This window comes from Anser brachyrhynchus, assembly GCF_964034855.1.
Source record: "Anser brachyrhynchus genome assembly, chromosome: Z".
Lineage (NCBI taxonomy): Eukaryota > Metazoa > Chordata > Aves > Anseriformes > Anatidae > Anser > Anser brachyrhynchus.
The window spans coordinates 11260589-11286584 of NC_137697.1; the positions used below are offsets into that span (position 1 = coordinate 11260589).

The 25996-nt window shown below is 38.5% G+C and overlaps 2 protein-coding genes across 8 annotated transcripts in view; one reads left to right on the plus strand and one right to left on the minus strand.

Annotated features, from left to right (window-relative positions):
• Positions 1–62: 62 nt before the first annotated feature.
• Positions 63–25221, minus strand: PAIP1 (poly(A) binding protein interacting protein 1). 4 transcript variants are annotated; one of them, XM_080575081.1, is made up of 11 exons: positions 25199–25221; positions 20391–20572; positions 15363–15551; positions 13093–13205; positions 11231–11342; positions 9347–9472; positions 5722–5828; positions 4615–4732; positions 4382–4436; positions 3580–3673; positions 63–1468 (listed from the first exon to the last, which is right to left on the minus strand). In XM_080575081.1, the coding sequence occupies exons 2-11, from the start codon at positions 20499–20501 to the stop codon at positions 1375–1377; spliced, it is 1119 nt and encodes a 372-aa protein (XP_080431207.1). In that variant the 5' UTR covers positions 20502–20572; positions 25199–25221; the 3' UTR covers positions 63–1374. The 4 variants fall into 4 exon arrangements, with proteins under 4 accessions (XP_080431207.1, XP_080431205.1, XP_080431204.1 ...); XM_080575079.1 differs by lacking the exon at positions 25199–25221 and adding an exon at positions 21476–21817; XM_080575078.1 differs by lacking the exon at positions 25199–25221 and adding an exon at positions 21467–21817.
• The window catches only part of NNT (nicotinamide nucleotide transhydrogenase), a 42640-nt gene continuing 41134 nt past the window's right edge, over positions 24491–25996 (plus strand). Inside the window, exons 1-2 of one of the 4 annotated variants that reach the window (XM_080575058.1) lie at positions 24491–24538; positions 25610–25807. In XM_080575058.1, the coding sequence (XP_080431184.1) occupies positions 25657–25807 (151 nt within the window). In that variant the 5' untranslated portion in view covers positions 24491–24538; positions 25610–25656. Of the gene's footprint in view, positions 24539–24671; positions 24882–25609; positions 25808–25996 lie in introns of those variants that run through there. The other 3 variants (XM_080575055.1, XM_080575056.1, XM_080575057.1) reach the window with 3 other exon arrangements.

Below are 25996 nucleotides of genomic sequence, written 5' to 3' on the forward strand. Positions count from 1 at the left end.
AATGAGCAGATGAATGGACCAAAAACTGTTTAAAAAAAAAAGGGGGCAAAACAATGAAAATATACCAAAGGAAAAAAAGCTAGTTAAATTTTATTTTCCAAAAACTCCAACCTGAATGAATGTTAAATAAACATCCAGAAAACAGTCAGTGCTCACTGTATTAGCAGACACAAGTTATTTAACCAAACGTATTACAGTGAAATATTAACAGAATTATTTACATGCATATTTACAACATGTTCTTTACAGTAGCTACTTTTTGGGATTTTTATTTTTTTATTTTGTTTTTTTTGCAAGGTGTTCTACTTAGTCTAACCAGTAACAGACAACAGGAAACAGTACAACTGAGTTTGGCAACACCAACAACAATGGAATATCCTAGGGACACTAACATGATTATATTGGGTCAAAAAAGAGTAGTTGGCTTCAGAATGTTAACATATGTGAAATATATGAATGTGTTCAAACTACAAAATTAGGACAAATTATACAAAATAATTAGGAGAATGGAAAAAGTTACAAGGGTTGTCAGAAGGTTAGACATGTTAGATACATTCAAAAATATATTGAGCACTGCACATACTTTTGAGGAACATGAGTTAAACTGTAACTATATTCATGTAATCTTGAAGAACACAGCAAGTTATTTAAAAGGATCAGTTTTGCATGTAAAAGTTGAAAATAAGCTTATCTGAACCAAATGTCTTGAAAGCATCTGACTTTCAAAATACTGCTTGCTTTTTCACAATATCAACATATCACATGTTTATTCCAGGAAAAAATGTCCAGACCTCACCCCTACGGGTCTGGGGAGAGGAAGAAGAAAAAAAAAAAACAAACCACAAAATAACCCACACAATACAAAACCTTAACAAATCAATTCTCATGATCTACAGAACAGGTAAGCCATAATTGGACCGTACTCTCCTTAGCAAAAAAAAAAAAAAAGATAGCTTGTATATGGCAAAAAGGATGAATAATTCCTAATGTATACTAGAACAAGCAAGCAAGCAATTAAAGTTAGATCATGTTATTCTTCCCCTTTCTTCCAAAAAGGGAAATATGGACAGATCCCCTTTAGTTAAAATTTAATTTCCATTATGACACCTTTTAAGTCAATTTTTATTGCAGCCAAAACATTGTTCATATACCTGTACATAAAATAAACTATGATATATACACAACATTTTAAGATACAGGACATAAGTTTACAGTTTTTGGCAGATTCTGTTTAACAAAATGGAAATTGTGTATCTTTAGTACTTGGAGAAACTCAACTTCCTTATTTTGGTACAAATGTTACAAGTTTTATATCCCCATGTATTCTAACCATGCCTAAACTGCTTTAATAAACTAATAATTATGTTTAATGTCTCACTGTTTTCTCTCATGTTCCGATTCTAGACAGAATTTTTCATATGCTTCTTCAATTTCTGGATCCATCTCATCATCAGTGTCATCAAAATACCTACAAAAAAACCCACAAAAATAAGATTAAGTACATACTTTCAGCAACAGTAAATAGGTGAAATATTGATGTAGATGAGAAATATAAAGCAGACCTTTATAAATAGTAGTTAACGATTGACTAGAAGAGGGTGAAGAGGGAAAAACAAAATCATGGCTACAAAAAGAACCGAAGACCGCAAAGCACAGGCATGTACAAATCACAATAATGTTTGTCACCATTTTAGACAGTCTAATGCTCTCCAGCAGTTAAAAGCTTTTTAGATGACAGAAAAAGCAACAGTGCAATGCAAAACAACTTCTTTCCAAAACTTAATGATGTTTTCGCACTGATTTTTATTTTTTTTTGCAGAAAGCATAATTAGCATAATTTTTGGTTAGTCATCATCCTAGTTCAAATACAGAATCAACCGTCTTGGTCGCACATGAGTCAGAAAAAAATACATTATCCTATCTGTTGATACTCAGAAGAAGGCAACCTTAATTCATCCCCCTTTTGCATCTGCATTATAATACCTCTTATTATATGGCAACCAGTCTATTTAAAAAAAAAGGTCTCTTATATTTAAGACCAGAGAAAAGGCTGGATCCTGTTAACAATAATCAGTACTGCACAGAGGGGAGACTACCAGAGTTTCAAAATAAAGCTGAGATGTGATGAGGATCACGTAACAGCTTTGCTCCTTCCCACAGCTACTGGGAAGTAACTTGCACATCACATTTTTCCCTGTAGGTCCAACTGGTGTCTTCACCACTATAAATGAGGACAATGGAGTTGTAGCTAGAACATGATAGGGTATGTAATTCTAAACACCCTTATAAAGAAAGAAAGAGTCAGCAGCTATTGACCCTCAATAAGTGTGCCTTTGTTTCAGGTGCCCAAATTGTCTTCTGTGCCTGTGTTCCAAACAAGGGAATTAGCATGATTTATCTGCACTGAGGCCATAATTGTTTCACACAAAACTGCAGTAAGTGCCAAAAAAAATGTATAATTAAGGAAATTATTCTTTTCTTGAGCATTGTGCATTAAATAAGTAGTTAAGATATTTATTTGTTCCTCCTTACTTGCAGGAGTGTGGACTTGCAAAGGGACTTGACACAGAACCCTTTTCCCTGATGACAGCCACAAGAAATAGCTGACAGAGGATCAGGACACATTTGGCTAAGCTTTTCTTAAGCTTTCAACAAAGGTTCCACAGTCACTTTGCAGGAAGGCTGACTCTGTCTTCCACCGGCCACTCTTCAAATACTCTTTTTTTCTTTTTAAATGCTGTCTGTTTCCATTTTGCACTTAACTTGGTCTCCTAAGCACAACAGTTCAAATGGGTATTTTTTCCTCAATATGAGCCTGTTGATTCCTCATGACATCTCTAATTTACCCTCCACAGCTTCTGCAGCTACCCTCAGCTAGCTGCCATCTTAGTCTTCTAATTTACTAACAAAAACAGTGATCCAGGCCAGCACTGTTAGCACACACAACAACACTGAAAATACTTTTAGATATCAAATCCTATTGTGAAAGTCCTCCTTTTAACCAGATGAATAAAAAAACTCAGAGCAATTTACTTTAGACCACATTCCTCCTACTGGTTTAAATTTTAAATTCTTATAAACCTGTGTTAGAAAATCAGACCGTATTCCCATCTACTATTTCTCCATTTGCTATTAGGTTGCTTTTCTTGTTCTACAAAAATATTAAACAGCCATTTCATGGGGGAATGCTATTTATCCTAAGGAGAAAAATTTAGCAGATTCCCCTTTGAAAATTTTGTGGTCATCTCTAGGTAGGATATATAGTCATCAATCAGCTGAATACAGGTTGCCTCATTTTCTGATACTTGAAGCTCTGTTGCTGCTTTCTGCTTGCAATGTTCTTTTCTACATTAAAAAAAGTTTGTACCTGTGTGGAAATGCTAAAATTTCATTACCAGTTGAATAAAAATTTGTTACAAACTTGTGTTATAACAATGTACACCTTAAACATTTAATTTCTACTGTAGGGCTAAACAATAATTATATTATTATGGTTTCATTTTTGTCAAGATTGCATTCTTAAGTTTGCAGAAAAAATAACTAGTATCTAAAAACTTATCACTCTGAAAGAAAACATACAAATAATCAGCTCCTGGTAAATCTGTTCCATTTTCTTCATTATCTGGGCAGAAATCTTCTCTTTCAAGCAGCTCTTGGTATTTTTCTTGGTAATCTGGCATAGTAAAAATGAGACTGAGTAGTATATATAATAGGGATAGTCCTCTAAATTAACATTGATCTATACAGTCTGAAAGTAGCCTACGTAATGAAACCGTAACAGGCATAAAACATAATACAGAAAAACCTACTACTATAGTGTTTTTTCAGGACATCAACCAACCTTTAAGAATAAGAAAGATACCTATGATACCACAGAACTGCAAAGGTAGTCACAGATATCTTCATTTGAAACATCATGCCATGTTGTGCCCAGATGACAGAAACCCAAAAAAGAAACAAACCCTTCTGCTTGTTACTAAGGAACATGGTTTAGTGATGCTACTTGGTAGGCCAGGTTGAATGTTGGACATGATCTGGAAGTTTTTTTCCAGCCTAATTATGATTCTATGTTTCTAACAACGGACAAAAGACAACTTGAAGTTTTATGGGCTTGTGGATAGACCAAGTGCTGAGGACTATGGCACAAATTCTTCTACATGAACTGTATGAACTCAAATACATATCCTCCATTTCAAACATTTACATTCTTTAACCCTGAGTAAGGCATGTGTTGCACACTTGAAAGCCAGAAATTCATAAGTTATTTTGTCTTTTAAATTGCACGAGTTTCAGATATTTTACAAACAACTTTAGATATAGTTCAGAAGGGCATAAACTTTATAATTTTTTAAAGGAGACATATATTAAGCTTGTGATGTACCTGGATCAGCAGCAGTGAAAGGAATGCCATCAGAAGTGTAAAATGTTGGCTCATTCTAAGAATAAAAGTTATACAGTAAATTGTATGCATTCAGAGAAGCAGCTTTTTGTAGTTTTCAGCAATATGAAATATACTACAGATACATTTTCAGCAAAATATGTTTTCAGCAATATTGATGTCTACGGATCAAATTAAATTAACATTAAAGAACCAAAGTGTCAGTACTTTCTTACCATAAAATAGTTTGGGTCATTTTCAGGGGTAGCTTCTGTATGTGAAGAAGTTCCAAGAACTCTTCCCCAGTTACTTGATCGCAATTCTACTAGTTTCAAAAGCATACGTTTCACATCTCTGAAATAAAGAGAAGCAGTACAGAAATTAGAATGTTTTTCTGCTAAGCAATAAAATGGCTTCTCTTATCCTACAAATTCTAGACAGTTACATCACAGAAAAAGCCCCAAAAGTGACAAAATACTTGGTCCAGTCTGCAGATAATTTTGAGTTAATTTTGAGTCTTTTTTCTGCAAGTCTAGATGCTCCATGTGTCAATTATGAAATACTCACACTTCACTTCCTCTGTGTTGATGTAGGGAGTCCATATGAAATAGAAACAGCTCTATTTTTTATTAAGATACCAAGTCTGCAGCACAACTTGAGGAACAAATCCTTTTCTTATAAAAGGATAGTAGTGGGGAATACGGGAAGAGGGGGGTGATATTCAAACATCTAATTTATAGTCCTAACTTTAGCTCTCTGAATCACATTGAATTTCTGTAGTCAACAAGCAAACTAATCTCTCCAATACATTAAATATCACCTCCTATTTTTCCCTAAAGTAAAGAGAAATTGTTTTCTTCTTCTACGGACGTCCATGGAGAAGAGTTCTCATTGAGAAAGGCGAAAAAAAAAAATCAGTTGTTTCCTCTACTTTTTGCAACCAGTAGTAAGACCCTACCAAAACGGCATGTTCTTCAGAAAAAAAAGAATTCTATTTCACCCCTACAATTACAGCAATTTAAATACCATATTTAAGAATGTTTAATTCTGATTTAAAAGTAAAAACTAGGAGATATCACAACTATTATATTTACACTTGCTCTGAGAGCCTAAAGCACTTACTGGTCATTAATCACCTCTGTTGAGACAAAAAACAAAACCAAAACAAAATAAACAAGAAACACCCTTAGTTGAAAAAATATTACTTATTAGATGCAAAGTGATACTTACATCACTTTTTGTGAATATAAGTTTTTTAGGCTGGTAAAAGTGTGTTTTGGACATGTTCAGTATTCTTTATTTTTTTAAAGTATTCTAAACGTGGAACAAATTTATATTCTCACCTGCTACAGTTTGCGTCCAACACAACATTTTCAATTCGCTGAATCACTTCATTCATGTCATCCTTTCCTTTTTCATTCCAGGCATCTTCTAAAACTGAGCCTGTTAACTAAAGACAAGGGATGAGCACTTTTTTTTTTTTAAAAAAAGCAAACCTCAGAAAAAATTAACAAGTTGTTACAGAAACTCTTATGTTGACAATTTGTAACATGCAAGATTGTCCAACTATCTGAAGGTTGAACCTGCCCAATCTTCTAAATCTTCTTACTAAATAGAATAAAATTGACCTTGTTAAATAATCTGTTTAAGACTAGGTACAGTAAGGTAGCTCTATGTCCAATGTTTATGTTACCTAGAAGTCCACAGCCAATTCCCTCCTTTCTGTCTTTAAACCAGAATTTGAAATAACTCTTCAATGATTTAGTTACACTGCGAACCAGTCATATGAGAGCAAAACACCTGTATTTTTTTTTTTTCATTTTTTCCCTCCAAACAGAGAAAACTCTCTTCTCCCAAGAGACCTGGGTCTGTTCAGCCTTGAGAAAAGAAGACGGGGAATCTTATCCATGTTTACAAATACCTGAAGTGTGGGAGACAGAGGGATTTGGCCAACCTCTTTTCAGTGGTTTGTGGGGACAGGACAAGGGGCAATGGCCACAAGATGGAGCACAGGAAGTTCCGCACCAACATGTGAAAGAACTTCTTCAAGATGAGGGTGACAGAGCACTGGAACAGGCTGCCCAGGGAGGTTGTGGAGTCTCCTTCTCTGGATATATTCAAGGCCCGTCTGGACGCCTACCTGGGCAGCCTGCTCTAAGGAACCTGCTTTGGCAGGGGAGTTGGACCTGATTATCTCTTGATGATCCCTTCCAGCCCCTACAATTCTGTGATTAACATTGCAATGACTTAATGTAGAAAATCATTACATCTCATCACCTCTCTGAAGTCAGACGTCAGAGGAGATGGAGATTGCATGTGACCATACTGTTACCTGGGTCACAACACAGAAATACGGCAGCATTTTGAATCCTGCTCAAAAGGATTAACAGCATTTGTCAGATCTTAATTGCTCTAAGTGCATGCTCTGCACTACATTTTGTATATTATGAAAAATGAGACCATATTTTTGCAGGTAATACCGCTAGTTTACCTGAGAACAACAAACACATTAGTAATCTTTCGAAACACCTCAATCAACATAGCTATCATCAAACATGGCAGAGAGTTTCATCTGGATGTATATAAGAGGAGGCAAGAATCATCTAACCAGACTAACCTGAATTTTAATACGTAAAATCCGTGAGGCCTGAAACTGCTGCTGAGAGCACTTTAGCAGCAGACAATCTAAAACTGCTGTGGATGAAAGACTTTTCTGTAAGAACTGGCACATCATTGCCCAACAACTGCACAGTAAGAGTAATGAGTTAAACCATGCAGAATTAGTTTGCTACTATTGTCAAAGTTAATAGCAATTTCTGATCTACTCAGTATAAGTATCACATAATCCAAAATGCTTGGAATGGCATCTCATCATACAAGGGAATAAAATGTAACAGAAAATCAAGTGTCTTAGCTCTTATTTCATATTCCCAGATTTCTATAAGGGTCCTGCCTTGATCCTAGATAACAGTACCAAGAAGGTTTAATATAAAAAAACCACCGCATTGCAAAGCAAACAGGTAAAAAAACTCCGGTATCCACCGCTATTCCAGGGAAGAGGTGAAGTGGTGGTTTAAAACCCTGAAGGTATTTAAGAGACATGCAAACGTGACACTTCGCGACGCGGTTTAGTGGTAGACTTTGTGTCTACCGCTTAGGGTTCCATTCATGGTTGGATGTGATGGTCTTAAGGGCATTTTCCAACCTAAATGATTCTATATGAAGAAGAAAATATATCAGGAAAATATCAAGAAAATATATCAGGAAAAATATATTACTGTGCGACACACAGAACATAAGTATCAGCTGCAGGAGTGAATGTGCTCAATGAACACAGCCTCATACTTGCTATGAAGCAACCAGCTTGAACATCCAAAATTTGTTTCAATGTTTTCAACAATCAAACTTGTGTTTCAAGGAAGATATAAAAGCTCTCTTCTCTATTCACCGTATTAAAAGAAGTCACAAGAACTGGAATTTAAGAGAAGAATCTGAAAAAACAGAGTGGGAGAACAGGGGAGGAACGAGGAAAAAGAAACAAACCAGCACCAAAAACACGGAAACAAAATTCTGGAAAAGGAGTTTATATTTTGACCTTCATTCCTAAAATAAACTGTGTTTTCCCAAGTATAAATATTACTAAGGCTTGTGAAAACAAGTTTCTCCCTGTATAGTTTTTTTTTTTTTCTTTTCAGGAAAAGTAAAACTAACGACAAAAGAAACTTTTTTTTCATCATGAAAGAGAAATACCTATTTATACTGTGGTAATGATGCAAATAATACAGTAGGAAGTGATTGATACAAAGAACCTTTTGCTGCAAAGGACTTTTGAAAGTGATACACCCTAACTTCTCAGCATCTTTCAAACCAGAAAATATACCCCAAAGCTCGCAATTCATTCAAGTTGGTTACTGTTTTCTCCTACAACAGAAGTTGAAAAAGGAGAGCTGAAAGGATTACTTGCTCCTTTGCTTCAGTTCCATTGCTACTGTATATGGCCATACACTTTACTTTTGCAGTAGTACTTCACATTTTGTTTGTTCAAGTTCGCAGTGAAAAAAGTGCGTTACTAATAATGTAGTGCATAAAATCCCACAAACATTTCTTCTGTTGCAGCTTTGTCTCCCCTACCACTACCAAAAGTAAGACAGTACATCCATCATCTCAAAAAGACATATAATGCTCTATACATACATTTCCTTATCTAGTATGGCTTTTAAAAATATTATTTTCATATCCATTTTCTCTGCCCAACCTTCAAGCACTTTTTTTTCTATTTTAGATAACCAAAATTCTTATCGTTCTGACAAGAAAGACTTCCAGAAGACGTCACCTGCACTTTGTGTGTTACAGAAGCGCATTCCACTGACTTTATGCACTGCTCATTTCTGGTTTGAGGCACTCGGTTAAAGCATTCCCAGCGCATGGAAGAATATGATAACAGGGACATTCAAGAATGACAGCTGCTTAACTCTAATAATGTTCACGCTGACTAAGAAAGGAAACTACCCTCTCTCTTTTTACCTTACCAATTCTGAATTTCTAATTACCCACAATTAGAAACCTCTCTTTATCATGTTATTTAAGGACAGCTAATAACGACACACTATAGCATCAACCTGTAAAAGGAACTGTGTGATGTGGCTACCTCTCTCAGCCTGGATCTCATATTTGTGACCACTGTGGTATGTGGCACAAAGAAATAGGTTTTCATGAGATTTTTCCCCTCCCTGTTTTTTTTTTTTTGTTACCCCCCCCCCCATTCACCAGCAGGAACCATTATGACATGAGTATATGTGATGCACTGTTTTTAGTTATCCCAGATGAAGAAAAAGCAAAGTAACTTATTATTTGTGTTTAAACTATACCATGATTGACATATGATTACATAAATAAGTAGTACCAGATCTTCCAACTCAACTACAGAACTTGATTATTTTTTTTCTTCTTTTAAAACAACTGCCTCACCTTCAGCAGTTTCACTGCACATATCAAATTATTGTCCACAGGATTGGAGAAAAGTGCATTTAGTAATTCTCGAAGGCCTTCTTGAAGAATTTCTGCTCGTGTTACCTGACCCTTTGTTCCTTTAATCTGCAAAATATCAAAAACCAAAAAATCATAGAATCAAAACAAACAACAAAAAAACAGTTAAAAGATTCAAGTTTCAGAAATTTAGTCACATTTTCTCTTTTAGATGCTCTATGATTTAGTTGGTGATTAACATAGTTGAACTCTTCAGATGGAAGACCATATCAAGTACTGCAACTATTTTAGAACACAGACTGAGTAACATTCTTAGAAATCTGACAAAATCGTAACAATGCACTTCTAGCATTGTGTTTCTTTGTCAATAAATTGCTGAGAATGGCTGCATAATGCCTGGCAAATAACCTGAACTGTTTTTTTTTTTTCCCCTATTCGCCTAGAAGGGCGACCAAGCTGTCTGGAGTACAAGTCTTACGAGGAGCGGCTGAGGGAGCTGGGCTTGTTCAGCCTGGAGAAGAGGAGGCTCAGGGGCGACCTTATTGCTCTCTACAGTTACCTGAAAGGAGGCTGTAAAGAGGTGGGGGTTGGTCTGTTCTCCCACGTGCCTGGTGACAGGACGAGGGGGAATGGGCGAAAGTTGCGACAGGGGAGTTTTAGGTTGGATGTTAGGAAGTACTTCTTTACCGAAAGGGTTATTAAGCATTGGAATGGGCTGCCCAGGGAGGTGGTGGAGTCACCATCCCTGGAGGTCTTTAAAAGACGTTTAGATGTAGAGCTTAGTGATATGGTTTAGTGGAGTACTTAGTGTTAGGTCGGAGGTTGGACTCGATGATCTTGAGGTCTCTTCCAACCTAGAAATCTGTGATACTGTGATATTACATTACGCACTCTCTACAGCTGTAGAGTGACTTACTTCTGTAAGGCACGTATATTTTAGAATTACAGAAAATGGATTAAAAATAGAGGATATACTTCACAAAACCAGACAAGCTCCTCTCCTTCCATGCCCTTTAGAAAGCTTCCTTTTTATTTCAGCAAGTGAAAAGTATATTTCAAGGCTCACTTATGTACAAACATGAAAGAGTTGGAGAATTATTTTCTCTCCTCGTGACATAAATTTTTTATAGTGTCCGAATAGATTACAACATTTAAATACTCCAGACAAAAAAAGTTATTTTTAAGGATACTACAAAATCTACTGAATTTATCGAACTCACAGGTATGAGTTTTTTTTTTAATGTGCAAAAAAAGTGTATGTATACATCATAGATACAAAAACCTGATCTAAATACAAGATTACATGCTTCATGCATAAGCCAAAGACTCAATTTTAAGAAGAAATCCCATTAAAGGTCTCAATTTTTAATTGCTTATCTTGAAGATTCCCACACCTTCCTCAAGCATCTTATAATACCTCTGATTAGTGGCTAAATATTGAATTACATGGTTTATTGATTTTGATATGCTTCTGCAAGTTGTAACATTTCTTACATTGGTTAAGTGAAGTACCCTGATGGTTTTGCAAGCCAAAAGAAAATACTAAAAATATCATTCCAATTTTTCCAACAGAGAAAATATGTGACCAGACACAAATTTTGGAAAAGGTGGTTTATGGTTGGTTCTTTTAGTGAATTCTTATAATTTTTTAAAAATATCTTTTTACATTTCTCTTTTAACGATCTTGTCTATTTTTGCTTATTTGTTTCTTTAATGCACAACTATAATTAAAGTTTTCTCAAGTTCTTTGACTTACTCACCTCTACATTAAAAAAGCAACACCTCAAATGATACTCCATTTCAGTGTTTAGTTAAACACAACAAAAAATTAACAAAGAACCACTTGACACACAACTTTCTTCTTACCTCTAGGTTAAGATAAAGTTCAGCTAAGAACAGCACAAAGGCATGAAATTGTTTTCGAGTAGCCTCATCTCCTTTTGCAGCTTCATCTCTGTTTTCAAACTCTGTTCGACACCTGAAAAAGTGAAACAAAATTGTATAGTTATCATCTGTAGACATCCCAACACATATAACATGCTACTTATTTAGTAGAATGCTAAGAACGTATGAACTGTGTTAAAATTGTTAAATGCTGAATTCTGGGAAGTATGATTTGTGAAGGAAATGAGAGGGCTTTACAAAGGCTGTGGATTTTGCACTAGGTGAACAAATATGATTACATGATTTCAAGCACTGAGATATATGAGATTTAAAAATACACATACTATAACATGGGTGCAATAAGTTTAACAAAGGTAGCTAAATGTCAACAGAAATAAAGTCATAAATGATATTTTCCCATTTCAGGGTGCTTCCCACATTGCCATAGGTGCCTTTACACTTATGTGATAAATTCTTTATCCAGCAATTTTAAGCAACAGCTATGCATTATTTAGTTACAAACCAGCATTTAAAAAAAAGTGAACACATTTAATAACATAGTTTAAGATAACAGGCTAGTTATGTAGTATTTTTAGTCTTCAACAACGGTGTCAAAAATATGCAGGTTTGCAAATCAGTTCAAAAACAAAAGGAGAACAAGACAATCTCCCATGTATTCTCAATGTTTATGCAACAGATTAAGAAGTACCTAGGAAACTGAAAAATATAAGGAGTTGAAATACCAAATTTTAAGTAAAGATGTGGGCTTAGAAAGAGGAGTTTCCTGTATTCATATGGCTGGCCTTTTTATCTATACTCCAATTCCATCCATATTAGCAGCAAAACAATAAACTACCTTAATATTACAGCTTCAGGGTGCTAGAACATTATCTATCGGATTGGCTTTAAAACCAGGAATCAGGTAATCCAATATCAGCAGGGATTTCTTTCATGCTGTTGTTCAAGTAAGAAATGTAGATAACATGAGAAGATAAAAAGTGATAACTTGTAGTGTCATTTGGAGTTAGAAAAGGCTCATCCTGCTTTGGAACAAGTTAAAAAATAAGTATTTTCAGCTTCTCTGTAGAGTACTGTTCCTGATTAACATAAATTCATTTAGATCATCTTTTAAACTTTGTTTTTTCCTAAACATACACGGACTAAGTGAAACTTTTAAATAAGTCTGAAGCTTATAAAGCCAGAAGTCCTTAAAGGTAAAAGGATCATTTGACTCCTAAATTAAAGTGTACTACTCCTTCAAATGTAATGCAGTAAGATTTAAAAGGAAATATATCTATTTAAAAAACACTGTATTTTTATCAACTATGAAGCCTTAATCATTAAACTGCAAGCCCTCAAAATTCTAAAAATTGTGGAAATTTACCCTCCTGCATTTTATGTATCTATTTCACATGTGTAAAGTCACTTAGCTGATCAACAAATGAACTTCCCACAGGATCTGCAGCCAGAAAAGTAATTAAAGAAAAAAAAAACACAGAATAATGAAGTCTAGCATGAGTCAAAGGACAAGAATATATGTATGTTTAGGATACTTTTGAAGTTGACTAGCTTTGAAATTTACCCTGTAATTTGGTATCAGCCTAACATACTGAGTTCAGAAGAGACTACAGAACCTGAACTGAGCATTATTTTCATATTAAAAAAATAAATATATGTATGTATTCCATATGCAGTATGCACCTGAGGATTTAATAACCCTCAATATAAACTTCCATTTTAAATATATACTTCCTCTATGCTATGTAATTTAAGAGTTATACACAAAAGAGGAAGACAGGAAATCTCAGGAAGTAATAGGTTTAAAGTGACATGCAGATACTGACCTTTGAAGTAACAACTGTCGGAAGTTCCCACTTTGTGGACTAATCGTTAGATGGTGAGATAGGTAGTTACACAACCGTGCTCCCATGTAGGAAAAATTTGGGACAGATGTGGCCTTCCAAAATAAAAGTGAAAATAATAAATTATTTGTACAAGTAATTATTAGGTTATCAGGAAATATATTTGAAAGCATTTTAGGAAATGGTGTTTAACAACAGTTAACTAGATCACTGAAGAGTAGAAGATTAATAACTACTGTTTGTCATGTTAACTTTCATATCTCATGAACACTTTGCTATGTGCATTTCGGCACATAAAAGTTTATTATACTGTGATAATGTGGCTTTAAGAAAACAACTGCCATTACACCACGTCTCCTCAACTCTACTTCTCCATTGCAGCCTATACCAAAGAGTGTCTGAAAGTCACTTACAAGCTGTTTATACAGAAGTCAATAGAGGGCATTAAGATGCTTTTTCAAGGACACACTCTCTCTCAAAGAGCAGTAAGTGATTAAAACAAAACAAACAAAAAACCCACATTCATTCAGTTTGAGTGCTATCTATACTAGAATCTATGTTTGGCAGTAGCGGATGCCCAGAGAAAGAATACAAAAACATGACAAGGAAAAATAACTACATAAAAGGATTAGGAAGAACGGGGGAAGTAGATCATTACTCTATATAGACAGCTTGAGATACCTGACACCCAAAAATAGGGAAAACTGCACAGGTCTTTTTTTCTTTCATTTTAGCCTTTTTCCTTCACAAGTCTAGCATCTGTAAATCTGCACAATTAGGTTAAATTAATATCACTGAGGCAGATGCTTAAAGACACACTGTGGCTATTGCAATTAAAGTTTTATGATAAGCTAGGACTAAGAAGCACAAACACTTGAGCAGAAGCTTAAGACAGAAAAATAATAAAGCAGACTTGACTGACATTCAAATGCTATCACCTCCTAAAAAACCTAAAACCTTATGTTTTGGATACTAGGACAGCTTTTTTTTTTTTTTTTTAAATATTGAGCTGAGTTTCACTTTCCACATAAACTGTTGTATTTCAGATTGTTTACACTTAGTGCTTCTCAGTTAAGGAAGGTACAGCCAACCCCAACACTGGACCTGTTTTAAACAGGGAGAGAGAGGAAGAGGTAACATTAAAGATTTGCATTAAATGTTGAGTCAATTTATTTAATGTATACAAAAATTTTAAAGTGGGATAAATTCCTGTTTTTTCTTTGAGTAAAGTTATATTGAATGCTGTAGTCTTTTATCACTATCCTCCACGTATCCAAATAAAGGGAAAATGATGCTGCCAGACACAGTACAGGTTTGGCAGCTGTATGATAATAAGAAACTCAGGACTCTACAGTCCTGTACCGATAACCAACCAGTCATGCTGCTTCTACATACCCCAGATTATTTCCACATTAAAAAAAAAAAAAAAGTTCAGCAACTACCTGCACTTAAAAGGTGAATAAAAGAGCTGTTCACATCCTTCAAGGAAGAGTTTGAAAGCAACCAACCCAGGAAAGTGAGAGACACCCAATGTAATAAATAGCAAGTGCAAGTGTGACTTTGTTCTGTGCAGCAAGCCCAAAAGACAGAAACAGCAGTTCATTTGCTTAGCAACACAGATTAAGCTGTTCTTTCCAGCAGCTCCCCCAATTAGTACAGAGTTCAGTTTAAGGTCTCTGTCCTCATTTCCCTGGCCATCAATGGGACTGGACCCAGTTACCATCAGACCAGCAATGAAGAACAAAGCCTGTCAGTGAAGAAACATTTCCTGAAGGGAGATGTGTACAATAGGTATCTAGCTATGTTTTTTAAATGTCAAGGAGTAAAAGACATCTAAGCATTATGAAGAATATTTTTTGTAGGGAAAAACAAAACCATGGAACTCAGACATGGCTTAAGAGTCGTTTCTATCTGTACTACATAAATACAGCAATTCAAATATAACCCTTTTAATTAAGTGCTACAGTTTCAGTTCTACTATATGACCTGGGAGATTCAAATACACAGCAAAGGACACTGAGATAACTGGTGAAACTTGTCAATGAGGCAAGCTTCCCACAACTGAGCTATCATTTCAATCTGTCAAGCATAATCTTTTGCTGTATGTTTCAGTCTAAAGAGAAAGACAATTTAAACCATTAAAATGCTACATAGATGCAATTATATAACAACTAATAATACCACGTCTATTCTTGGACACTAGGTAACGAGAGTTATGGTATCCATGGTATAAGACAGAATACATAGGCTACCTGCTGATAGATGAGCTCAACAAGTTCTTGCAATGCTTCATCGGTAGTAACCCAGCCATTCAGTGTTTCAGCAAACTGTTCTATTTCAGTTTCAAAACAACCTGGTTGCTCAGTGAGGTGGTTTAGGAAGTCTTGTACATATTCTGCCAAAGTCAGATAGCCATCATATCCATCTTCATAGGAAGAATCCTACAGCAGTGAAGAAGCATACCAACATTTAAGAACCTAAGATGAATTTGTTACGCTTACCAGCTCCAGAAGTAATCATACAGCCCTTAGATATGAATAACATCCTGATGTGAATATGAATAACTCCTGATGTTTTGCATGCATGCTTCATAGTGATCTTTAGTACACGGTTTACAAACATTTTTAGAGAGCATAAACCTCAATGCATCAGAAAGCTGCTGCAGTCCTATCATTTTAAGAACTAAGTCACAAACTTTTACAGAGATTAGGGTCTCCCAGACAATTATTTATTTTTTTGAAATAAGGAGAATTAAACAGTTTGTCAAACTGAGTGTAAGATTAACTAACTAACTCACGTGTAAGTATACCTGTTACGAATAGAACTACTCAACTGAGATTAAAAACCCTTCATGTGCACACACACTGGGCTGTAGATAAATGAATCGTAGAAGGAAAAAAAATGGAAATAGGAAACAAAATGTTTTGCACTTACAGAAAGTGCTAAAGTGCTCCAAAATATGCAGGAGGGAAAGAAATTACAGAAATGTAACAAATACAGTATAGTGTTCCCACGCATAAAATTACGTCAGGAAAACTGATCTTCTGAAGTTAGCAAAGCCCATCTTTTAGCAATAGATGAAAGATTACATGACATGAAATAAAATTATTTTAGTGGTATTGCATTGATTCACGGTTATTGAGGTTAAAGTGCAGACAGTAAACACACCTGTTCCCTAAAGAAAAGGGGGGGCTAGCACAATAGCACTTTATCAGTGTTTATGCTCCCAGTGATGGAAGAAAAGACTGCTAATTTTGCCCATTCAAAAGTGAATGTATGTAACACTTTAAAGTTCAGTACTGTTCTAGGATGATTACAATGCAAGTACTTGAGAGGAATAGCATATGAGGCAACATACTTTATGACATAACCAGAAATAACACACACAAATAATTCACTTTGTCACACTACCCAAGGGATTGTGAGCATCTCATATGACATTTCAGATGTCCAAGCAGGAGCCTGATTCAAGACATGAGGGTAACAGTCAGGACATCAGAGTTCTCAACTGCTTGCTATTTAACAATAAAAGAATTTAAAATATATATACACTATAATGAAACTTTGAGGTAAAGCGGTAAGACTTCCTTTCTTTAGTGGACTTACATATATTATGTTTATCATTCTATTTTCTTTCTCCCCACCCCCCTTAGTGAGCAGATGTCCTTTACTTTCTGGCTTCAAAATGCCACAGTAGAGGAGAGACTGAGAAGCAACGTGGACCTGCAAAAAATCAAAGCCCTGTATATGAACTGTGGAGAAATACAGACACACATTGCTAAAAATCAAGTACTGACATTAATTTCAGGACCTGTGAGGAATGTGTGGGGAAAAGTGCATAATTTCCAAAATTATTCAGACCCAGAGACCCCATGTCATAAGGGCATACAACAAACTAATGAGGCACACGTGAAAATAACAGAAGAGAAACTAGGAAGACATTCTTGTGATGTTTTATTCGGTGGAATACTTGACCAATGGATAACACTGAAGACAATGTTACTTAAAGTTGCACACCAGAAACAGTATAAAAGTATGTTTTTAAGGAAAGGGTGGCTAGTTGTTACTATACATAAGGATAAAGCCTTGAACAACTTGACACAAGTTTGCTTTGCTTTAATCTTGCAATTGGTCTAGATGAACTTGGGAGAGCCTTTCCAACCTTGAGTATTTTATGACTCCAGCAATTTGGTGCCTAAAGAGCCAGGGAGCAAAAGCTAATAGGCCTCTATAACTTGCTAGTATTCTGTTCCTCTAAAAGAAATCAAACAGCCCAGAAAAAAGTACAGTACAAAGTAAAACTATTTTGCTCCACATGAACATGACATTATTGTTTTAACTACTGCAGCTTAGTCACCTACAGCCAAACTACCTACTCTGCAAACGAGCTGTTTTGAAATTCTGCAGCCAGGTTGCAGGGAGAGTAATTGCTGTAGCTGGAAAAAGCATCTGCTCGTTCTGAGATTCACCAGGTTGTTAATACACTCTCATTCAGCAGAGAAAGTATCTTCTCATCCTCACTGTAAAGAATTTAGTCTCGGAAAAGAATGTCCTTGTTTTGGAAAGGGTAAATTGGTGTCCCTGTATTCATGTTCCTCCTCGCATTCTGAATTTAAGAGGCTAAACTCAACACCACATTCATCTACTTATATTAAATACACAATTCCAAAGGCAGCCCAAGTTTCAGTAACTATGCTGGGAACAGAATAAACTGAAGGAAAAATGAGTAATTAAAATGTTAATGTATGTTGTTGCTAAATTAGTAATGTTCCATACTTTAAAAACTATATTTAGTTCGGTAACTTCTAGACATAAGTCACTTACATTTCTCATTGGCAGATTTTAAGATTTAACAGAGAATACAGCACCATGCACTGTACCAACCAATGGAAAACAAAGCAAATTCCTCCTGGTTATTTTTAAACAGTAGTTAGCGAACAAAAGGCTATAAGTTTACACATTCATTACAAATTTATGATTCAAAGCCACGAAAGTCAACTAGAAATTTTCCATTAATTTCAATGATTTCTCAGTCAGGCCAACACTGCCTAATCCCTCTCTTTTGCGTTTGATAGCTATAGGACTAGACCCTGGATTAGGCACAACAAAAAAGGAAGAGATGCTAACTTGAAAGTTGTTGGTTTGTCTCTTTTCTACTAAGAGTCGGTTCATGAATTTAAAGCCATAACAATGGACAGGCTAAATAGGTAGTACCCTCTGATTTACATAAAAGTAAAAATCGGAAACTCTATAGAAAAGATGCATGAGCTGCTCTCAGGCTCTTTCAGCGAACGTGCCAAATAACACATTCCTATACCTGAGAAGTACTCACAACATCTCCACTTAGGAACTTAAGTTACCAATAATTTATCATTGATTTGATTTCTCTTCAGACTTCTTAGGAACAAGCTTTTCCTCCTTCAGATTGTATACACTCATCAAGTTTACAATAACATTACTGAAAAACTTAAGTACAAAGAATGCTGTATGTACAAGGCTGCATATTTTAGTTCATATATGAGGTTAAGTGACACTCTTATGCTTGGCTAAATGAATAAAACAGCCACTGAGGCTTCTCAGCCTCTAACTGGAAATTATTTGAAGTACAAAAATAAGGGTTAAAAAAAAAAAAAAAGCTTCCAACCTAGAGAACACAAATTTTACTACTGGAACTATGACATGAGGACATTACGCCCTTCTGATGGAAGGATGTATTGTTTTCATATACCCTGTCCAAAGAACAAGTCTGACATTTCCTACCGGCAATCCAAACCTGAATCTAGTCACCAATTCTACCGCAGACATCCACATCTTCCTATGCTACTGACAGCTGTATACAAACAGAGAATTCCACAGGAATTCTACATTCTATGGGAAATTCATCAGAATTCTTCAGAATTTCCTGAAATTTCTAATAGGCCTTGGAGCATCTTGACTAGTAATTGACAGTTTTGAGTATGACCTAACTGGAGATGAACTGAATATTATACGGACACATATAGTAATTACAATAATGCACTATCATACGAGGAATTAACAAGTTATTTTTAAAATAATAAATGTTTGATAAATAGCAAAAGCACTGTGTATTTTGTAAGAAAAACGGGAGCTTTTGCATCTAAAAACTCCAGGGAATGTTACAAATGAAAGCTAAGAAATACAAAGTTGAAGAATCAGAAGTTTCCTGTAACTTGTTTTGATTCCAATTTAAAACTCGTGATCAAAAATATCACTATTCCATGCCTAGTGTGCATCGATTAAATTAAGGTCCCTGCAACATACCAAATACATCCAAATGAAAGCCTAGGTTTTGCTGGCACTTTAGAGTTATTTTTATTAATAGTTGAGTCACACATATTCATAATATATTCTTACAACATAGCAACGAGTAGCTCCCACATGCTTGTGTGTTTTTGCAAAGCACCTGAAAAGCAACATTCATTGCTGGCCTCTGGAGTTTGTAATTACATGTATGCAAATGTATACCATTCTAAATGGCATTTTTTAATCTTGAAACTGAAACCCAGTATTTACAGAGAACACGTAATGTACTGGGGCAAAGTAATAATTATTCATTCAACATGAAGCATGTTCATGTTGGCTTTTTTTTTTTTTTTTTACAGTTCTATATTGGCATGGGCTTGCATTATCCAGGACAGTAATTTTATTCAGCAAGCCGGCAAAGCTGTTAACATCAGATAACACGATTTTACTGGCAAGGAGGGGAAAAAAAAAAAAAATTAAATCAAACACTACGCTTAAGATTCAAATCAATTATTTTTGCATTAGTTATTCAAAATCTAGTTGTTTCAGTGCAATTGTTTATTATCATTTAATTCTATTTGTAGAAGTGGAAGTATATTTGTAAAAGCTTAAATTGAAGCTTCTCTTCCCACACATACTTCAAAATCCTGAGAAATCAGCACAAAAAGGCAGCTAAGCCTTTACTTAAAATACATTGTAGATGTAAACGCAGCAGAGTCAGTCTCCAAAAAGATTGCTTATTCGGATGTTGCTGAAGTCAATGCTTGGAGTAATCAACAAAGAATGTGGTTATCTGTAGCGAGCTTTAGCAAAACATCCCACACTAAATGCTCTCACCATAATATTCACCCCACTATCATTTAATATTCTAGCGTTATCTCTAGATGTTATTGTCTGAATTTTTTGAATTTCTTAGGGAGCATTTAAGAATTTAAGATAACAAAATCTTGAGAAAACATTGTTAAATCGAGAATAAGTAAATTAGAATATACTAAGAAGAAAAGATAAACACTTACTGCAAAGTTCTGACTGAAGTTCTGGTTGTATCCTGATGGATAGAACTCAGGTGCTTTAACCGACAGCTTTGATACTACCACAGGAGCCACAGCCACCTGAGGTTTAGCCATTTCTGGTCCGGAATCAGGAACTGAAGCTTTATCTTGTGATCCAGATGGAATTATTGTCTGTTGCAGGTGCTCTGAAAAGCGTTTATTAACAGCCTTTCTTAGACATTGTTTAATTGGTATGCATTCTCACAGAGTACATAAGGAATACGTATTTTTTCAACATTAATCACAGTATATAATTTCAAACATACCTTGTATTATTTAGACGCCATTTTAGTTGATTTTCTTAAACATGAATAGTTTTCACTTTTGGAAACTCTAGACTCCTTTCCTTTCCACATTATAGAAAGTGAACAAATGTTCGTGTGGAAGTGATGGAAGAGAGAAAGAGATGAGAAAGAGGAAGAGAGGAGGAGAGGAGAGAAAGAGGAGAAAGAGAGACCGCCCCCAACACATTTTCTAAGTGAGCTAACCCGAGTAGTAAATCAATTGTTTCCTTGCTTGTTTTTCATGAAGGTTTTTCATAATTTTAAATGCAAAAGCAATATTTTAAAGGTCAATAAATAGTAGACACCACTAATTTTAATATACTCCCCAAAGACACCTAGCTATTGTCCATCTAGTACATAATTTACCGAAAAAAAAATCAACGAAACCGTGTTTTTAAACCACTTTTTGCGCATTTTCTAAAGATAGATTATAGTCTTTATAGATTAGCTCGTAAATTTATTGAAAAGGGACCCCGACACGCACCCGAAAAAAAAACAAGCCAGCCGACAAACACGGCTCTGCGCTACCGCAGGCTTGTGTTTACGCGCTGGCAACCCTCTAGGCCGGATCCAGGGGATCTCCAGCACGGGGAGGGCTGGGCCCAGCCGTGGCCGGATTACCACACGGACAAAACGCTCCGGGAGGGAGGGGAGCGCCGACGGGGCCGCAGACACACACACGACCACCGCCCGCGGAGCCGAGGGGGGCCGCGGCCGGAGGGGGGGGGGTGGAGGGAGGGAGGGGGGGAGCCCTACCTGCGTTACCTGCGCCTCCGCTGCCCGGCGGCGCCGTCTTGGGAGGCCGCAGGCCCTCCTGCTGCGGGGGGCCGCCCGTTTTGTTCTGCGGCGCCTCGGCCGCCTCCGAGCCGGGGGAGCCGTCGCTCCCGGGGCAGGCCGCGCCGCCGCCGTCCGCCGCGCCTCCGCGGCCCCGACCAGCGCCCGGAGTGCGGTCGAACTGATCCGCCATGCTGCGGCCGGGGCGGCTCCGAGCGGTCGCGGGAGGGAGGCCGGGACGCAGCGAGGCCGGGAGGCAGGCAGGGAACGAGGGAGGGAGGAGGCGGCCGGGTCCCGCCTGGCCGCGGCCCCAGCCTCCACTTTCAGTTTGAGCCCCGCACGCAGCGCCCCCTGACGGCCGCCTCGCCCGCCCGTCGCCATGGCAACGCCGGCGCTGCCGCGGCCTAGCCCCGCCTCGGCCCGGCCCGGCCCGGCCCCGCAGCGGGCCGCCCTCCCCCGCCGGCGGCGTCGTGCCAAGGGCGGCCTTCCCCCCGCGCCGCTCCGCCGCCTCAGGTGCGGTGCGGTGCGGTGCCTGCCCCGCGCCGGCGGCTGTTCTCCGCCCAGAAAGGGGCCCAAACTGCGGGCTAAACTGCGGTGTAAATGTAATCCCACGGTTAAGCCTCCCTTGAGACAATGTTACTGCAGTTAGGCGTACTTAAAAAAAACACCAACCCTACTGGTTGGTCAGTGATAACATATTTTCAAGTGATAATGTATTTTCACGTACAATCTATACACGAAATTTCTTATTAAATGCTCACATATAACTTCTAAAGCCCTCCACACTAACATAAATCTACAACAGGAGACTGTCCATTTTGCTGATCTCTCATCAGCCTCAAACGATTCAACTCACACCTCCATTTGCAACTTAATTCACCATTTTTGTTCTGCCCTGGCAGAGTCCTGCTCTCCTTGCTTTGTGAAATCCAGAGCCCAACCTGCTTTCACACTCGCGAAGGGTGCACCTCAGCTGACCGCGCCGGTGATATTTGTGGTTTGTCTCCCAGAACAGCCTGGCCTGTGCCGACCTTTCCACCTGTTATTTCCAAAGCCCAAGCCAAACGCTTCTGTGTTGTTGGCTCAAACTCCGTTGATGACTCATGAGAGGATGAAAAATAGGCAAGTGTGTATGAAACGCTGCACGAAATCAGAATAGTGCTGTCCTGTATTTTTTTTTTAATATGACTATTGTAACACTTTATAAATGCTGTTCCTGCTTATTATTACATTTTACTATTTTAAAATTACTAGTGGAGGATATAGAATACAAAATATAGTGTAGATTTTTTATATTCCTGAGGCATGTAATGGACTGACTCTTAGTAAGACAAAGTTGGCCAGATTATAAAGGTGACACAGTTAGAATTAATTGGACTCATGGGAAAACTGTTCCTATGCAGCTACTGCTGAAAGTGAAGATTGGTAAACTAAATACTCTAAACTGCACGACTGAAATGAGAGCAAGTATAGGAGACTAAAGAGTTTTCAGAAAAGACTTCACTTGTGTAAGCAATTATTAAAACTAGATTTGAGCAGTATTATCAAACCTTTGAAGATCACAAAGAAGCTACTAAAATAACAAAATTAAAAAATTAATATATTTTTATATTATTCCAGTCCTGGTTTTAAAGTCTATATTGTGACCTCTGGTTGCATTTGTAAACTTTATCTTACCATGAGGAGAATTAAAAGCTTAAATCAACATTAAAAAGGAAGTAGAGATTCTCAATCATTGGTTAAGTATGCAGAGGCTCTAAGAAAATCATCAGGATATTCTGCGACCACTTTTTGAGACATTGATCTTTCAAAAAATCATATCTCTTTTTCAATGTATATACCTATGATGAATTAAATGCCTCAGGTTATCATTATTATGCCAGACAACATTTCATTTTTGGTCATAAATGTGAGTTCTTTCCAATTAGCAGACCTTCTATATTATTTTAATATAGTGACTGTTTGCAACTACTTATGGTGCGGAGTGGAATGTGATCCCAGATCCATCTTTTTACTACAGATGCACAACTGAAGTTTGCACGAGAATAGTTGCTTTTGACTGGGAGACCAATTTCTCCTTCCCAATGTAGACACCAAAAAAAAAAAAGAAAAGTATTTTCAGGTGATTAAATCAAAAAAATCACAATCCCCAAATATTACCTGCAATACTCAATCCTGTTAGACAATGCCTAAAGTTCTCCTTACAATGTTCTGGCCTGAGGAACTGAAGTCCTGTTGGTTACTTCAACCCTTGAGAACAACAAGCTGAAAACCTGACATACCCAGGCTAGCAAGATATATCCTACCAGATTAAAACTTTCAACAAGTGCAGTTATGGCCGCTTATAAATATGCGCTAGAGGAGTTACCTGCTTTGTCCTAAGCACGTTACCTAACAGCCAGAAACCTAATTCAGAAGCAATCCTGCACAGACCTGCAGTGCTTGGTGCTGGGAAACCACAAAATGCAACTTCATCACTATTCAGAATGCAAGCATTTTTTTTTAAAGGTGACAACATGTTTCTACCTGGGGAGAAGGGAGGAGGGACTGCTGCTGTGTATTAAAACTGAATATGCTTTAATAATTAAAAATATAGTGTTACCTTTATATTTACATAAACATATCCATATATTTAATTTATATTGTTACATTTATAATGTATATTAATATATTTAATTTATATTTAATATATTTATATTAATGAGGTATGTTGCTGCACCAGTTTTCGGAGCCCCAAACACAGAGGACACAGCAGCACATGGGCTGAACTCCGAGCTGAATCCTTCTCACAAATGCATTTAAAAATGGTTGTCTCCTGAACAACCAGCGCTCGGTATCCTCTTATCCACTCTCGGAGCCTCAAGCTTTCATTGCCTAACTTCACTTCCAGCCGTAATTCACCGCCTGACACCACGGGACGGCCTGGGGGAGCGCTCTGCACGGAGCCGCACAGCTGTAAATTAACTCGAGCCTAATTCCACACCTTGCAGTTACAAATTGCACCAACAACCTCCGCACCGGCAGCCGAGCGTGAGGCTCCCGGCCGCCCTCCCGGTACTTTTCAACGATTCACCGCACCCAGAGGCCTCCCCTTCCCTGGTTTCCCCTTCCCCAACCCGACCGCGCACCGTTCCCCTCACGGCAGGCCTCCCCTTCCGCCATGGCGGCGGCTGCCGGGACTCCCCCCTCCTCCCCCCGCGTCCCCCTCCCGCCCCCTCCCCGCTCCGCCCCCGTCCCGGCCCCGCCGCCTCGCCTCGCCCCAAGGTCGGTCAGTGCCGCGGCGGGGCCGGCGCCGGCGGCACAGCCGGTGGGTGCGGCGGGGACGGGACGGGACCGGACCGGGGGAAGGGGGCTCGGGGCGAGAGCGGGGGGCCCGCCCTGAGCTGCCCTACCCGCGGTGGGGAGCCGGGGGAGCCGCGTTGTGCTGGATTGGACAGCGGCGGAGCGGCCGCTGGGGAGGGGAGGGAAAGGACGGGGAGGAAAGGGAAAGGAGGACGGCGGCGGCCGGTCCCGGCTGAGGGAGTCGGGGAGAGGAAGGGGAAGGAAGGGGAAGGCAGCGCGGCTCCGCCGGGCGCCATGGCCGCCGGGCGTTGTGGCGGGGGCGAGCGGCCTGCCCAAGGTCAGCGGGGCGGCGGGCTATAAATAGCGGCGGGGCCGCTGCTTTGCCAGCCCCGGCACGGCGGGACGGGACCGGACCGGACCTCGTCGCCTTACCTTGCTGCCTCCTTCCCTCCGCACGGGCGGGCGAGGAGCCCTTTTCCCCCGCTGGCCACCTGCAGGAGGGGAAGGCCCGGCCCTGCCCTGCCCGCACGCCGGGGTGCCCTCACCGACCCCTGCCGGGAGCCCTGTCAGGGCCGTGGGTCGCCCCCCAGGTCCCCAGGGGAGCTGCGGGGTGTTGGAGCTGCTCGTGGGGAGCCACAGGTCCCTCTACTTTGTTTAATTTAATAGCTTCGCTCAGCCGCCCCGCTGTGACAAACAGTGGGTTTTGTCCTCTAGCTGGGGTGAAAAGGCAGGGAGAAATGATCCGTGCCTGGCTGGCGGCAGTCACACAGGCCCAGGCTGCCGAGTTTACATACCTCCTGTCTGATATCATTAATAATCGTTGCTCTGTTTTCACACGCGCAGCAGGGATTCCATACGTGGCAAGGAGTCTGCTCAGAGGTCTGGGCAAAATGACGAGCCTCCTGCGTATTGCTGTTAGTGGGTGCTCCACTCCTGTTTTTGGCAGTGTCTTACCACCTAAGGTGCATTCTGCAAAGATGCCGTGTTTGCGAATGTTTAGAACCCACCAGGTACTCTGGTCTCAGGCAACTCCAAAGCCAGGTAAATTGATTAAACTGTTGTAAATAATCTCTTATTTTAACATAAAAAGATAGCTTGATTTTTTTTTTCTTTCAAATAGGCTAGTACAGTCTTATATGGTCTATTTTACAGTCTTAAAAAAGAACACCCTTAAATCATATCTGTAGCTTACTTTAGTAAATTGAAGTTGATGAAACAAATAATAAACTA